We start from the raw sequence: 14866 nt of genomic DNA on the forward strand, positions 1-14866 counted from the left end.
ACATATGGCAATTATGTATATGACTAAAATTGAAGTGTAATAATTATGCAGCTATTTTCCAATCCGAGCAATCCATTCTCTATTCCCCAAAGTACGTGACTCCCTATTCCCTCTCTGGCTCTGCGCGCCTACTTCAAATAGTATTCAAATAATTCTTAAATACTTGTTGTTTCTGCCTTCTTCTTCCCTAACACACCCTCCCTCCCGTGGTTCATTATTTCTCATACATTTGTTTTATGAGCGTGATTTTGTTCTGATTAAAATTAGTTTTTGGTTTTTGGTGTAAATTGTGTGCCTTTTCCGTCCATTTATGGATTTTCTTTTCATGATTCTAAGCATATTCCAGATTTTTGATACACTGCTTCGTTCATGCTTTTGTTCTTGTGCCGGTCGCGGATCATCAAGTAGGCGTGGATGATAAAGTTAAATTCAACTGATTTATAGTAATTGGACACGGAACAATAGAAAGAAAATTTTAAGTGTGATGTTTGAAAAATTGAAGAAAAGGTTTTCCCCTACATTGTGCAACTCCTATCGGTTCTTGTGATGAAAATGCTAATCAATAGTTCTTCTGTTAAAGCGTTAAATAGATCTAAAGGAAATAAAAATGTATTCTGCTGTTTGGAAATTCTTTGTAATTAAATTCACAAGGGTCCACTCAATCTTATCTGAACCCGACCGATACGGGGACAGTCATATCTCGTTACGCTAGAGATATTCTGACAGCAGCACGAAACGAACGGAACGAAGTCAGCCATCGGAAATTGGAACCAAAAACACCAATAACGAACACTCCCGGCGCCCGGACCACCCCCGCCGGATCCTTTCCTACTGCAACATTAGCGCGGACAGGTTCCGGTGCAGGATGGTGTCCTTGACCGAGCTGAACACGACCTGGATGTTCTGCGTGTCGACCGCGTTCGTGAAGTGGTGGTAGATGGGCGTTTTGGTGTTTTTCCGCACGTTCATGAACATCTGCAGGATGAAGTTCTGCACGTCGAGGATCGAGTGCGGGTTGCCGGTGAACTGCGGGTAGTACCAGCGGATGTCCGTCTCCGGGTTTTTCACCTTCTGCTGCAGGAGGTCCGTCTTGTTCAGGAACAGGATGATCGAGATCCCCTGGAACGTGGTGTTGTTCACTATGGTGTCGAAGATGTTCCGTGACTCTTCCAAGCGATTCGTTTGCCTGCGGAGGGGAGGGGGGAAGTGACGTGTTAACGACGAGGTTTTCCTCTTACCGCGAGGTTGGTTACCGCTTACCTATCTTCAGCCAGCACCTGATCGAACTCGGAGGTCGACACCAGAAACAGGATCGACGTGACGGAGCAGTCGAAGCATTTGGTCCACTTTTGGCGCTGTGTCCTCTGTCCTCCGACGTCGACGAACACAAATGGAATGTTCTACCGGGGAGGAATGAAACAAAAATCATGAAAAGGTTCCCCTTTTTATTGCGAAAATATTTTGGACTTACCTGTATCCTAATCGTAAACTCAAATACACCTTTAGTTGCTTTGCGACAGTGCAAAATATCACGATGGGTGGGTACATAATCTAACCTCGATATTCGGTCTAATTCATCTAGGAAATAACTAACAGAATCACTCTGAAAGAAAGAAGGGGAATAAAGAAACATTGGTGAGAAGGCGTTTAAGAGTAAGTAAGAATTAAACGTTCCAAATGGAAATTCAACGACGAATTGAGTGTTCGAAATTTAATCTCAATACCGTTTGCGATAATCCTTCACAACGTTATGCTAAGTGTCCTCCCCCTCGATCGACTGCCGAGGCAAGGAAAGTGTTGGAATATTTTAACGTGTAAATAATCGCCCAATTAACGAAAGCCCCCCTCCCGCGTGCCTTCGATCCTCAACCAAATCCTCTGGGGCCCATCGGAACTAATCGAATAATGAAATCCGTTCAACATCATCAAGCCGTTCGGTTCGCGTCGGCCCAAGAACGGCGACTGACGACCGGCGACACGATCCCGGGGGTAGGTTAATCTTATGCAAACAATCTGCAAAGGGCCTGCGCCAAGAACGTTGCCCTACATTCGAAGCCCCACGCGTTACTTCAACCCCCTCCGTTCTCCGGTGAAGGGGAACCGCCTCGCGCTGGGTTTCCAGTGTTCCTGCTGCGGTTTCAGCTAACTCCGTACTAGTCGTTGTGGACACCCTACCCTACTCGGTGCCCCACTCCTCCAGTCACCGAACGCGCGCTTATCAATAGAAAGGCATCACAAATATTATTATTCGAAAAACACTCTCGCCTTCGACAACGGGGGGGTTTTACGAGGTGGGCCATTCTTCGCCCACCCCTTACCTTTATCGTCGAACAATCCAATCCCCGTTGGAAAGCGCTTTCCTGTTGCAGAGTGTAATTTGCATACCCTCCTCCTCCTTCGTGTGAAAGGATAGTTATCGAAAGCATAAGCCTAAGCGCGGAAGCGAAAAACAGAAATGCTCCCTCCTCCTCTCCTGTAGCATAAAGGGCAAGGTTGCAAAAAGGGAAAGGTTTCGCTCCCGAATTGTGTGAACCAATTACCAATTGGAAGCATAATTAAAATCTTTCCACCTTATCGCCATCGCCTACTTGGGTGAGTAAGCAGATTAGCAACCGATTTAGTTGAAATGGTCTTTTAAATATAGAGTTTCGAAGGAACTTTAATCCATACCGAGGGTTCGGTTCAAAAGGCAACAAGTCATTCCTATTGATAAAAGATCATTTGAGTAAGTGAAGGGTCCTAATCATGCTTTCCTTCGGTCCTACGGTTCCTAACAACCCGTTCGAACAGAGGTGTATCCTGTTTCCCAGCTCGAATATGCAGGTATTTGCCTTCTGCCGCCGCAAAGTACGCGATAATAAAGTGAACGCAGCCAATTCTACAAAATAATCCATCAAACGGTGTGGAAATATTTAGCAACCCCAACTCGCCTTTCCATCTACCTAACGTGTGCGCTACTAACGAACGAAACTTGTTCCACTAAATGGCTGAATTTATACGACGTTTAAGAGCTCCCATCTGTCAAACGCAACCAACGACGACGAATAGCTACCGGACGCGGGGGGGGGGGGGGGGCGGGGACGGGGGGAGTCGAGGGTTGATGGAGCATTACCGTCAAGTACGGGTTAATTGCCACCAACATCAATCTCACTCGCTCGCTCGCGGGATTCTTGTGCTCCCACACAGGTTCGTGGCACACGGGGACCTGCATTTCCTCGCGCTCGCTTGTCAATGCTGGCGGCTCGGATGGATTACCATTCCAATACGGCCACACAAAAAACCGGTCGCCAGTACCATATTCCGGATTGGCCCGGGCTACCAAAGCCAAAAGGTGCGGAGGCGATAAACCGCCATCATCGTCGTCTTCTTCGGCAACACTTTGGCCACAGTGTGTGTGTGTGTGTCTTGGCGGTGTCGAAGGTTCTTCTAACGTTCGCGAATTGACTTCAACGACTTCCCTCTCTCCCTTCTCGTCCCAAATGGCCACCACAGTTGGATGGCGAGAGTTCGACAGGTTGCATAAAAACTCAATCCAAGCCTTCAAGGGATTTGTTGCACACACCGTTTGGGTGCTCTTGTGCAGGTGTATCCTACCACAAGGTTTTTCCTGCACTTCACTGCCCTCCGTCTCTCCGTCTCTTTCCGTCCGCCTGTGAAAGAGGTTGTCATAAATTTAATTAAAATTGAAATTAAATACATGCGTTACTCCTTGGCACTGCAACCGTGCACATGATGTGAGAGTGAGTGAATGTGCGCGTATAAATCCGCTAATAGGCTTTTTGCATCGTTTCATAAATTCCACCCCAATCGGGCCTCAACGTACGTTACTCCCACCACCACCACCACCTCGACTTTGCGGGATCAATTCATCTCACTTCTCATCGATCGAACCCCCAATGGAACGCGCGTGTGCTCGCATATCATCGACGTAACGCGAACAAATTACGCCAAGACGAAGTAGTTTTACCCAGAGACACCGAGATCATTCGGTCCGAGAGTGAGCGAAAGAAGCAAGCATGGGCAGGAGCAGGAGGAGATTGTCCAGATGTCGCCGGATCAAAAGGCAATAAATGCGTCTCACTACGCGTCGCCGGGACGATTGGCAGCAGATAGGCCCCCATAGGTTGGTTTCGTTATTTATTTTCCTTCCACACGACTACCGTTGTTGTGTGTACGCGCGCAATGGCGCAATTCAGCAAACACATTCACGGAACGGAAAGCACGGCTTTTTGATTGCTTTCCGAACCGAAAACATTGCGATCGCGTCCTGCGGATCGCGACTTTCGCGTGGGATTTGTTTATCATCTCAAGATGTGCTTAAGTGCTGCAATTACAACATTTTGCCGCTGTCACACATTCCGTGGGAATGCCGTCGAATCCGCTCGTCGGTATCGTGAAAAATCGGGTTTCGAGAAGCTGCGTTTGAATCATTTCGGTGAAGTTTTCTTCACCTGGTGCCACGATCGTCGGTTCCATTCTAGGAAGGGAAAGCTTGCCTAACACACACGTGGCTTGTCGTAAGTCACCGACACTCGACACCTCCATGTGCCAATCCGGTGTGCATTACGGTGCGCATGTTTAGCGCACACGCGCTCTGGCTGACGGCCGCTTCCATCATCACATCGATCGATCGATCGAAGAAAACCAGATCCAACGATCACTCCATGATCTCTCCATTTTATCCCGCACGGTGGCGGCGGCGGGTTCGACGTGGGCGAAGGGCGGCACAATGTGCGCGCACAATTTTCATTTAATTAGTGTGCTACAATGGAAGTGTTGGAATCGGCATTAGTTATTTATTTATTTATGTGTATTTATTATTCGCCAATCGAGCCTCTGGCTGGCCGCTCCGGGCACAAACGCGAAAGAGAATGCCTTCCTGCTTTTATGGGGGGATCATAACATCTGCGCACACACAAGAAACGATAACAATTTGTGTGTGTGTAAATATAGATCAGCCCGTTTCGCCCGTATCTACTGCACCAAAGTCCTTGCATTGATTTCATTTTTCATCATGTTATTTCATCAACTTCTCTCTATTGATGTATGTGGCAAGGCAAGCCACGCTGCTGCCAGAGGCGGCACATTCCCAGAAAGGAAACCTATGCACTGGTCTCCAACCCCTAGAGCCTTGTGTTGTTGTGTGCGAACTACGAGCTCGCGAAGTGTGGCAGCAAAAGGCTACCTCTCCTTTCGTACTGGCGGATTCTTCAAGCTTCAAACAATCAACCTAAATTGGCCGGACGGGCACATTCCGAGCGGTTGCTGATGAGCGATGAGAAGAAATCTCACTTTCTGGGTCAAGGCCTCTATCCGGCGTGCTTCATCTTCATCATCATCATCATCATCACCATGCCTACACGATCATGCAAGAAAGAGAGAAAGTATAATCGTGTGAGTTATGGGAATCGCCGGAACCGGCTAAAAGAAAGTCGATGCGCGTACTCTGCTGACTCAAAGCCGGTGGGGGCATCCACCGAAATTCGCGTTCCACAGCCTCCACCGGGACGCAGCTGGGATGATTCAAACACCACCGCAGTCATAAGGAGCGATATCATCCTGCTTGAGTTGATGATATGCAACAGCTGGGGCTTGGTCGGGGGCATTTGTTTGGAGTTGGCGAAAGAAAAATAGGCTAAACGTTTCCAACCGTCCAGAGGCGATGCAAATTAATATGTTCACCACCTCCGGAGGAGCGGGTCGGTTTCACCCCGTTTTTCCTCGCCAGCCAGGGTAACAGGTTTCCGTGGGAAAATAATCCACACTCTCGCCAATATTCGATCCGCGCTAATGCTCGCAAAAAGGTGGCCACATTACATTTTTTTTTATCGATGATGACTCCATGCTTCACCGTGCCTAGGCCACCATACCGCTCCAGGCCAGCAGCTTTCGTACCGGGTAGTACACGTCGGTAGTAAAAACGGGATGCTCAATTCACTTTTACAAACCATAATTACCAACTAACCGGCCAAGGGGTCCGGGTGCGCCTCCTCGCTGACCTTCGTCAAAAAGCGTATGGGGCGATAAAATTGGACACTACCAATAAAATGCCCGGTTTTACTACGACCTAACCTTTGTCGTCCGTTTAGAGACGGCTTCATTTAGCGAGCGAACGACACTTGGCTTTGGCCTTTGGGAGAGCAGATGATGGTTGTTGTTTCGCGCACTGCGAGCTAATGCGATCTATCTTTGCCAAACGCTCCCACCATCCACCAAGATCAAGATCGTCTTGGGTTGGGCGTTCGTACGTGCCGGGGTGACTTCTTCCGCAGTGGTGGGTTTGTTGGTGCACCAGCACCAGCCGTGTAGCCGTTTGTCTTCGCACGAAACAACAACCCCGTCTGCTTGCCCCCCGTCGTCCCCAGCGTTGGGTGGTGGTGGGTAGACGCAGCGATGTTTTAAAACATTGTGTTTTTCCCCATGTGTCATAACATACGGGGGGCCACGGGCTCTACAAGCAAGCAATGCGAAGGGCAAGAGCTACGAGGTTTGGTCCACACGCACAAAAAAAATGAAACATTACGATGGTTTTTGCTTCGGCGAATTCCTCTAACGACGCTGCTGGACGCGAACTTCGAACGAAAGCGAGAGCAATGTGAAACTTCTTCGTTTTCGCACGATCATTCGATCGTCAAACAATCGAATTGAACAGGATTCGCCTACCCAACGGTACGTGACTTTCTTCGGCGTGCGTGCGACGGGGTTTTCCCCAATTCTTTGTCCTCCTTCGTGGCGTCGTACGCGTTCTCCCTAATGACCATCTCCTGGCCGGCCGTTAAACGATCTGCCAACAAACCGCTAGCGCATACAAATATGTTACTCGAACCCTGTTGTATGCCGCGTGTCGCCGTGTGGACTTACAATTTGGAACTCCCTTCGTCGGTCGTACGCTTTCCGGATGGCGCCATCCCTCCACAGGATTCTGATGTACGGAACGTACTGGTTGAACTGTTCGGCGGCCAGCAGGCAGCCGCTGTGAAACAGGATCGCTTTGTTCGCGGCCTGCTGCGATTTCGGGTCCTCCCAGGGTATATCTAGCTTATCTCTAGCGTCACACAACACTTGCATGCCTGTAAATCGGAAAAAAGGGAACACATTAATCAATGAATTGTGGTCAGCTATCGCGCCCTCTTGGCGTGCTTACCCTTGACTATGTTTTGGTAGATCACATGTTGGTATTCTCGGATGAGTTCGGGCTCGAAGTTGATCCCGTGTATGATGCGCATCTGCTTGAGAAACGTCGATTTACCGGATTCGCCCGCGCCCAGCAGCAACAGCTTGACCTACAGAGGGTACAAAAAAGAGTCATATCAATGAAAGCTGCATCGTTTCTTTACCCGTTTAAATACCCTCAAAGGCACAAGAAGGGTTTTCCCAAAACTTTTGTGGGCCGAATTGAAGGTCGTAAAATTCTTCAATGGCCTTGTGTTTCGATGCCGAAAAAGGGTTCCATCTCTATTGGGGACAAATCTTAATCCGCCACCTTCCTACACCTTATGATGTAATAAAAATAAATAGTTTTTGGTAATGAGTTAAAATGAAATGCGCCGAAGGTGAAAGGGTTACACCCATCAAAGAAAAGATGTACAGGTAAGAGACACAGTTTGAGCAGGTGTCTCTCGCAGGTACGTTGATTTGTATCCTTGGGCATAATGTAAAGTACATGATTTTTCCGTCGACTTTCTTTTTAAATGTACCAACAAACAGGTAAAAGTGTGCCTAATACTTTCGCAATCGAATATCCAAGACCCGATGTCCATAATTTCAGGCAACGTCCGTGTAACGTAACGGACGTGTGAAAGGGTAATCACATTTTTCAATTAGTTACAATTAGCTCCACATGTTCGACGTGCAAAACACCGCACAATTATTGCACCACGAAATCCCGTGGCGTTCCCTTCTTATCGCCAGCAAGTCTTTCCTCGCCATTGCATTAGCCAAGAACATCGAATGACCCAAGGAGTTTCCCTTGCGAAGGTTTGAAGCCGTGGGGAATTTGAATCGGATCTTTTATCAAGTCCTTTCGCTTCACCGCAGGGAAACTAGATACGGCAATATCAATCCATCGTGATCTTGTTTCGTTGCCCTGATCGTGCACTCCATGCATCTCTCAGGAATGCCACCACATGGAGGAAGAACAACGGGAAAAGAGAAAGTGAAAGTGGTGATGTCGCTCCATGATAACAGCATCTTTTGAACCAGGAGGTGAAAGAAGGGGCAAAACGGGGTAGATGGGTGCAATCTAGAAACAAAAATGCTAAAAGAATGCTTTTAACCATCCTTGTTGCTGCTGGAAGGCGGCTTTCGTTAACCCACTTTTGTAAGGTATGTGTTTGTTTGTTGCTGCTGCGTGGGTTTTCAATTCTCTCTTCCGTCCACCCATCCATTAGCACCCCATCGATCATTCCACACGTGCGCCTCCTGCGTACGTGAAGACTAACTGAGAGATATCTCTTTCTAAAGTAAATAAAAACACAATCAGTGCTTCGCTTCGGATGAAAGGTTTGTCCTTGGGTTCGATGGTAATTGACAACAGTGAACAGGGAAAAAAGGGGAATAAGGACTAAGCACTCTAATCAAAAACGTGCTTCTAGTCTTTGACGCCAACCGCGGGCCTCCCTTGGGGAGGGTTTCCTACGGGGGTTCGAGCAAATAGTAAACAAAAACACAGAAACCCACAGGCGCGCAGTGAAACGGAGAAGAAAGTTCTCTCCATGATGCACTAAAATGCACCGGTGCACATACCAATCGGCACTAATGCACACTCACAAGCCGCATTTCTTCTCGCATCCAATCGAAGTTTGTATGCCAACAATTTTCACCAGAAGCCGACACAAAAAAAGGGGGGAAAATACTTCCGACAGAGCAGGAGAAACTCTTGAGGTGCGATTTTCATGATCATGTGTGGGGAGCACAACACCATACACGAGGGAGGGGGGAAAGTGTTGATAGTAGACGGTACGGTAGCGCATTAATATTGTTGCTAAACTGTTGTTGTTGCCAAACAGCATCACGATCAGTAAATTTCAAACATTCTCATCTGGTCGATCGGTACGACGTTTCGCCGCGGATTCCCGATCGAATCGATTTCCGTTCCGCGAACGCAGCCTCAAACCCCAAAGGGGGCCATTAGTCGGCGTGAGCCGTAAACATTCCGACCCACTCCGGGAGGCAACGGGGTGGGGTGGCGCGCGGGGAAGGTTACGTCGAAGCATCTGCCGGCACAAAGTAAAACGAAAAAAAAAAACTGGAGACCCCGTGCCTCGAAGACACACACGATGAACTCGGGTATCTCGCGCCCGATCTACGCGATCACGAGATGTCGTCGTCGTCGTCTTCATCGCCGTCGTCGCCGTCTTCCTCTTATGTCGGGGAGTCGGTGTCGATTGGTGCCAAAGGCCTTTCTGGGTCACGGAGTCGCAACAACCCACCACCGCGGGGGGGTCCTTCGCATCTTCGCTTCCCGCTACCGGCTACCGTTCGAAGCCCGGCGTCCCCGTCGAGGTTTGAACTTCATCCCGATTCTGCCACAAACCGAGAAACATTGGTTTTCCAGCGGCGGCGTGTGGATGAATCAATATTAATAAATCAAACGGAAGTCAACGGCAATGCATCGACGAGCAGAGGGATCCTAATTGCGGCCTTCAGCTTTTCGTTTTCTCGTTCCTCCTTCGCGGGAGCAAATCAGGAGATCGCGGTCAAATAAACAAAGAAAAGATGGCACGTGCACCGAGTGTCGCGCGCACGCCAGACTAATAGTCCTTTAGTCCAGACCTTGGATGCACTTTCATCGCAAATGCAATCCAATGCAATGGAAGTGAAATTGAAATCTCCAAACCGCGGGGATGGAACGGAACAAAGGGAACCGTTTAACGACGTTAACAGGGCGCGAATGTAAAAGACAACAAAGCAATTCCATTCGATTTAACGAGCTTTTCTAACCGTCTGCCGCTTTCAATGCCACTAAAATCAATTAACGAATGAATAGATGAAGGGCTGCAAAAAGGGTGTTTGAACGTGAAACGATGTTGACATTGAAAATTAGTTGTTGACGAATACTTGTTTTCTCCCGATAAGCGATTCCCAACCCTATCGTTGCTTGTGACCTACTTATTTTTAAGGGAATAATCAGGTTCACATTTCGATTTCCAAGGAATTCGTAAAAGAAATAAGGCGAAGGATCACTCGAAATCATGCAACTAATCTCTCAACACAAGCTTAAGTTCTTGATTTGTTTTCACACTCCCTGATTCATTGATGTTTTGGGAATCATTAACTGACCTTCAAATGCTAATACAAAAATTAACGAAATCAAACCGATACTGATAACAAAAGTGTTTGCATGTTTTTGATGAAACTAATTTCACTCTCGATCTTTCACTTCATAGCCTCTACTGAATCAGGTTTTGGTCATTCTCTGCTGGTGAAAAAATCCTTTCGTAATCGGTATGAAATGGTTTCGCTGACGTAGGTCGTTGTTGAATGCAGACGATCTACAAAAAACACACAACCGAACCTCCTCTCGACTAATCAAGCTTAAATGAACAAAGCGCAATGCAGATCCGTGTGCTGAGTTGAACCTTTTTTTCGGCACAACATCCCCAAGATTAGTCCTTCTAACAAAAATAACATCGGACATCGGTGGAGATTGTGTCAAACTGGGGTTTCGAGGTGGATGGCGAAGGTCAAACTTGCCACACACTCCGCGCGTTGATAAGGAAACACTTAATCGTGTCGACACCGCTTTAGACACCACCATCGCCCAAATGTAGCGACTTCCGGGACGATCCGATGCGAAGATCATCTCATATCGGAAAGATTACTGCGGAACGGACGTGAGCAAAATTGTAATCGAAATTCTGCGAAACGGTCCTGGCCAGAAACAAGACGGTTTGAGGGAAAATATGTTCACTCTTCCTTCTCGTTTGGTGTGGAAGATTTCGGGAGGAGGATGAATAATTTTAACACCGCATAAAAATAACAGCCGATGGCAGAGCGAAAGAAAAACACCGGCTCGATGTATGTTTCTTCGAACAGATCCATCATCTCACCCGCGCACCGGATGCAGGATATGGAATCCAAACAACAACTACTTACACTTCACATTGATTATTTTACTGACTTTTTTAACTTTCCTCTTTCCCCCTCTTGTTCTTTCTTTCTGAGACAATATTGTTCCTGGCAGGGTTCCACGAAAGCGGAGAGTTGTTGTCAACGTCATGGCGTTAATGTATGTATGATGCTTTTCGTTTTGCGTAACTTGACGCAATTGGGTTTACGGGGCTCTGGCCCCCGGCACACCCAACTGCTTCGTCGGGAAGGTAGGGTAAGACTGGAGGAGCCGTTACTTCCCGGATGAAAAATTCCATCAGTTTCGAACCAATCTCCCGGTTGGAAAGCGGACACGTGAAAGCAGCCCAAGACAGGCGAAAATAAGACATAGATACGCGTGACGTTCGAATGGATGAAAAAAACAAAAAAAGGCGCGCAGCGAAAGTTAACCGCAACCAACCGGAAATGGGTGTGGCTCCGGGGGTTCAGGGTGGCAAGAAGGAGGGGGGCAAGGTCGTTTCGAGGATGAAACACGATCGCGTTGGGTTGGAAACGGAACGCGCCCCACAATGTTATCGAAGAAGGATGATCTGCTTTGCGTGCCGTCCAGCTTTCCGGTTGGAGAGGATCTTCAATTTCATCGGAACGCAACCAAATCAAAAGCAACTGGGATGCTTCGGGAATCGTCATTTCAAGAAGAACAAACATGTTTACAGGAAATTCGCAATAGAAATATCAACAAGTTTGAGGAATTTTCCCTCCCGCCTTGTCCTCCCTCCCTTCCTGGCCAGCACACTTAATCATGCAGCCTAAAAATAGTTTGCTCGCGCCGTGAAATGTGTTCCTGCCAGCGACAAATATATATTCATTCTTCGGATCGCGGTGGGACGTCCGATCGCCGTTGTGGAAGATCCGCCAGCCGCCGCGAAGGAGAAATTTATGAGGTTTCACAATCGAAACAGTTGTGCATGCGTTTACGTGTGCGTGTGTGTGAGTGTTTTTGACCAAGAGTAGACGATCTTCAGAATGGCTCAACCGTTTCACCGTGTTTTGTTTTGTTTATCAACAGTGAACATTTGGGAGAATTTATTAAAGTGGGACATAAACCCGAAGAGGTTTTTCTTCTCGGGATATCTGAAACGAAAGTGTTTGGCAAAATATTTTAATGGTGCATTAGACAAATTCTGCTCGGAGACACTTTGAAATGACAATTGCGTACGCCTATCATGAAGCTGATGCAACATTATGAAAAATATCGCATACCCACGGTCGTAAACCGTGGGCTAACGTGTTGGTTTGCAAGTGGCCGGGGTCGATTGAGCTAAAACGACCCCCCCAACCATCCATGTTAAGCGATCCCACCGACTTGTACCAAGGCGGCGTGGTGTGGCAAACACCTTCGGATTTGCTTTGGATCGGTTGCGCTTTTTGCATACGCCTACCACCACCCCACAGCCAACCCAAGCAACTGGAAAGCGTGGTGTTGGTATGACGGATGCCCGCGACATTCCATGTTTCTCGTGTCGTGTGCACTATCCGTCCCTGGTTGGAGGCGGCGGACGTTGTTTTACCTTCGCTGGAAGCATTCGTTTACGGGTATATCGTTCGTTAAGATAGCAATCTTTCGAACTGGAATTGATGTTCAAACCATCGTTTGTTGGGAATTTATCGACGTGCAATATCTTGCAAAAGAATGGGCAGGAGAAGCAAACCTCCGCCACGAATCCACGATCGAAACGGTTATGTCAAACCCCGGATTTGGCCCATTAAACAACTGTGCACGTCATCTGCGGCGTGATTCATCCGTGTGGTCACTTGGCCAAACATCAACAACAACACACGATCGCCACGTATCCGCCTTTGGAAGTCTTTGGCCACACGACCTTAACGAGCCTGCGTCACAGCGTCCTGGTTGCACAATGCCAGTGCATGCAAGACGCACCACGCCTGGCCGTCAAAAACGATCATTATTTCCATCTCATCAGCTGATTGCGGTTGAGCTAAAGAGTCTACCGTGTCGGGTCGTTTTTCAAGCGATCGAGCATGATCGCGTCGTGTCTGGGAAGGGAGATGTAACGCTTAATCAGTAGAGGAAGGTCATGTAACGAACAATTACTCCCTTTCCTTTGTGGTGCGCACCCGGATGAAATTAATTAGCCCTTTCTCGATCGATCGATCACGTCGAAGAACGCGATCTGCTCGCTTACCTGTCGCCGAAATGCATGTTTATCCTTCTCGAGAAATTTGTCAATTTCGCGCGATTTGTAGCGCTGCTCCAGCTCCTCCGGGCTGACGCGAAGCCGCAGAAGATAGCCAAACAGGTCGCCGCAGCATCGAGAACATGATAATTTCGATAAGGTGCTTTCTCTCCTTCTGTTAGTCGATGCCGCCATCTTTAAATCTCATCACACCACGCACACACGTGAGCACACTCGCCTGATGATGCTACCGCACTCTCTCACTGTTGAGTCGAGGTGCGCTCTTTCGCTCCTTTTCTCTCTCTCACTTTCTCTCGCACTAGAGACACCTATATCTCTGGAAAGAGACACATACAGCAGATGCTGTCACATTTCACGTCGGTGTGCTTGACCACCGATTTGCTTTTTTTTTGCCTTTTCAATTGCTTTCTTTTCGAGTAAACGTTACTTATCCACACTTCACTGCTGACGGTGTCTGCTTAGAACCACTTTTTCTGCCAACAAACGGAGAGCATTTACTAAAGCCCTTTTGGAGCACTTTTGACACCGCAACAATCGACACCGATCCACCGTTGATCACCACAGAACCCAACAACTTCTGCTTTATCCACCAACAAGGATTGCTTTGACTTCTTCTGCACACCAGAACCAAGCGGTAGAACAAAACTGAACTACACTAAAGCCGCCCCGGGAGCGAAGAGTTGCACACGTACTACACAATCTATTTCATTCACTCGCATTCGCTTTCCCTTCCAAGCGGCCACACGACGATCGACGACGACGACGACGACGGAGGTGGCATAAGGCAACTAACATCATCACTCCACCACGCACGGTTCTTCGCTGGAACCGATGGAAATTCACATTTTTCACCGTCGAATCCTACGGGGAAGGGTCGAAAAATGGTTGCACTCGACGCATGACACATTCACGCACACGCTCTCCACAGTTTTGGCAGCGCTGGTGCCGAAAAACACGGATTTTTTCGCAAAAATGCAGCAGCAAGCGTACGTCAACACCGCACCCGATTGACTTCCAGCGGACTCTGACTACAAAAATCGGCGTTCCTGCTCTGCTTTCCGTGACTCCGAGAGAGCGTTCCGCGGGTCGGAATCATGGTACCTCTAGCCGTTGTTGGTGCGATGGTTGCGCGAAAGAGAAGGCTAGCTCGCGTGTGAGAGCGAGTTTGTGGTGCTTTGTTTTGATCTCGCAACTGACGGTTCGGTTGGAATTTTAAATCTTTTAAAGGGAATATTTCTGAAACTAGGATTTATAATTTTTGTAAACACGTTATTGAAAAGTTAGAAAACAAAAAGTTCGTCAAGCTGAAGGGGATTTCAGTTTAAAAACTAAATAATTTTTTTACGTATGGAGTTTCTCTCCCTCATTGTCTCTCTCTTACTCTCAAAAAGATCCTGACTCGTGAGATGACGGTGAACGTGAAAGAAAAAGCATTTTTTCGTCCATCTCATTCTAATACCTTTCCTTTTCACATCACATCTCAAACATCGTCCTTCTCGCTCACTTCTCAGTAAGAGGTTCGAAAGCATAAACCATGCTGTGCAAAAATTGTATGTTTAGTTTCTCCTCCGCCTTTCTTTCTTCAGCCTTCTCCT

At 47.7% G+C, this 14866-nt stretch overlaps 1 protein-coding gene across 1 annotated transcript; it reads right to left on the reverse strand.

Moving 5' to 3' along the window:
* Positions 1-815: 815 nt before the first annotated feature.
* LOC131282219 (guanine nucleotide-binding protein subunit alpha homolog) lies at positions 816-14278 on the reverse strand. Its single transcript, XM_058311632.1, has 6 exons — positions 13260-14278; positions 7145-7283; positions 6862-7070; positions 1472-1603; positions 1261-1400; positions 816-1186 (listed from the first exon to the last, which is right to left on the reverse strand). The coding sequence occupies exons 1-6, from the start codon at positions 13443-13445 to the stop codon at positions 829-831; spliced, it is 1164 nt and encodes a 387-aa protein (XP_058167615.1). The 5' UTR covers positions 13446-14278; the 3' UTR covers positions 816-828.
* Between the last annotated feature and the right edge of the window lie 588 nt (positions 14279-14866).

Source organism: Anopheles ziemanni, chromosome 2 (assembly GCF_943734765.1).
Source record: "Anopheles ziemanni chromosome 2, idAnoZiCoDA_A2_x.2, whole genome shotgun sequence".
NCBI classification, from domain to species: Eukaryota; Metazoa; Arthropoda; class Insecta; order Diptera; family Culicidae; genus Anopheles; species Anopheles ziemanni.

Bases quoted from the DNA above. Each gene is read 5' to 3' on its own strand.
- LOC131282219 (XM_058311632.1), bottom strand. From the start codon at position 13,445: ATGGCGGCATCGACTAACAGAAGGAGAGAAAGCACCTTATCGAAATTA. The intron at 1,401-1,471 runs GTAAGTCCAAAA...CCTCCCCGGTAG, and splicing joins AGTTTACGATTAGGATACAG to AACATTCCATTTGTGTTCGT. The intron at 1,187-1,260 runs GTAAGCGGTAAC...TCCCCTCCGCAG, and splicing joins CAGGTGCTGGCTGAAGATAG to GCAAACGAATCGCTTGGAAG.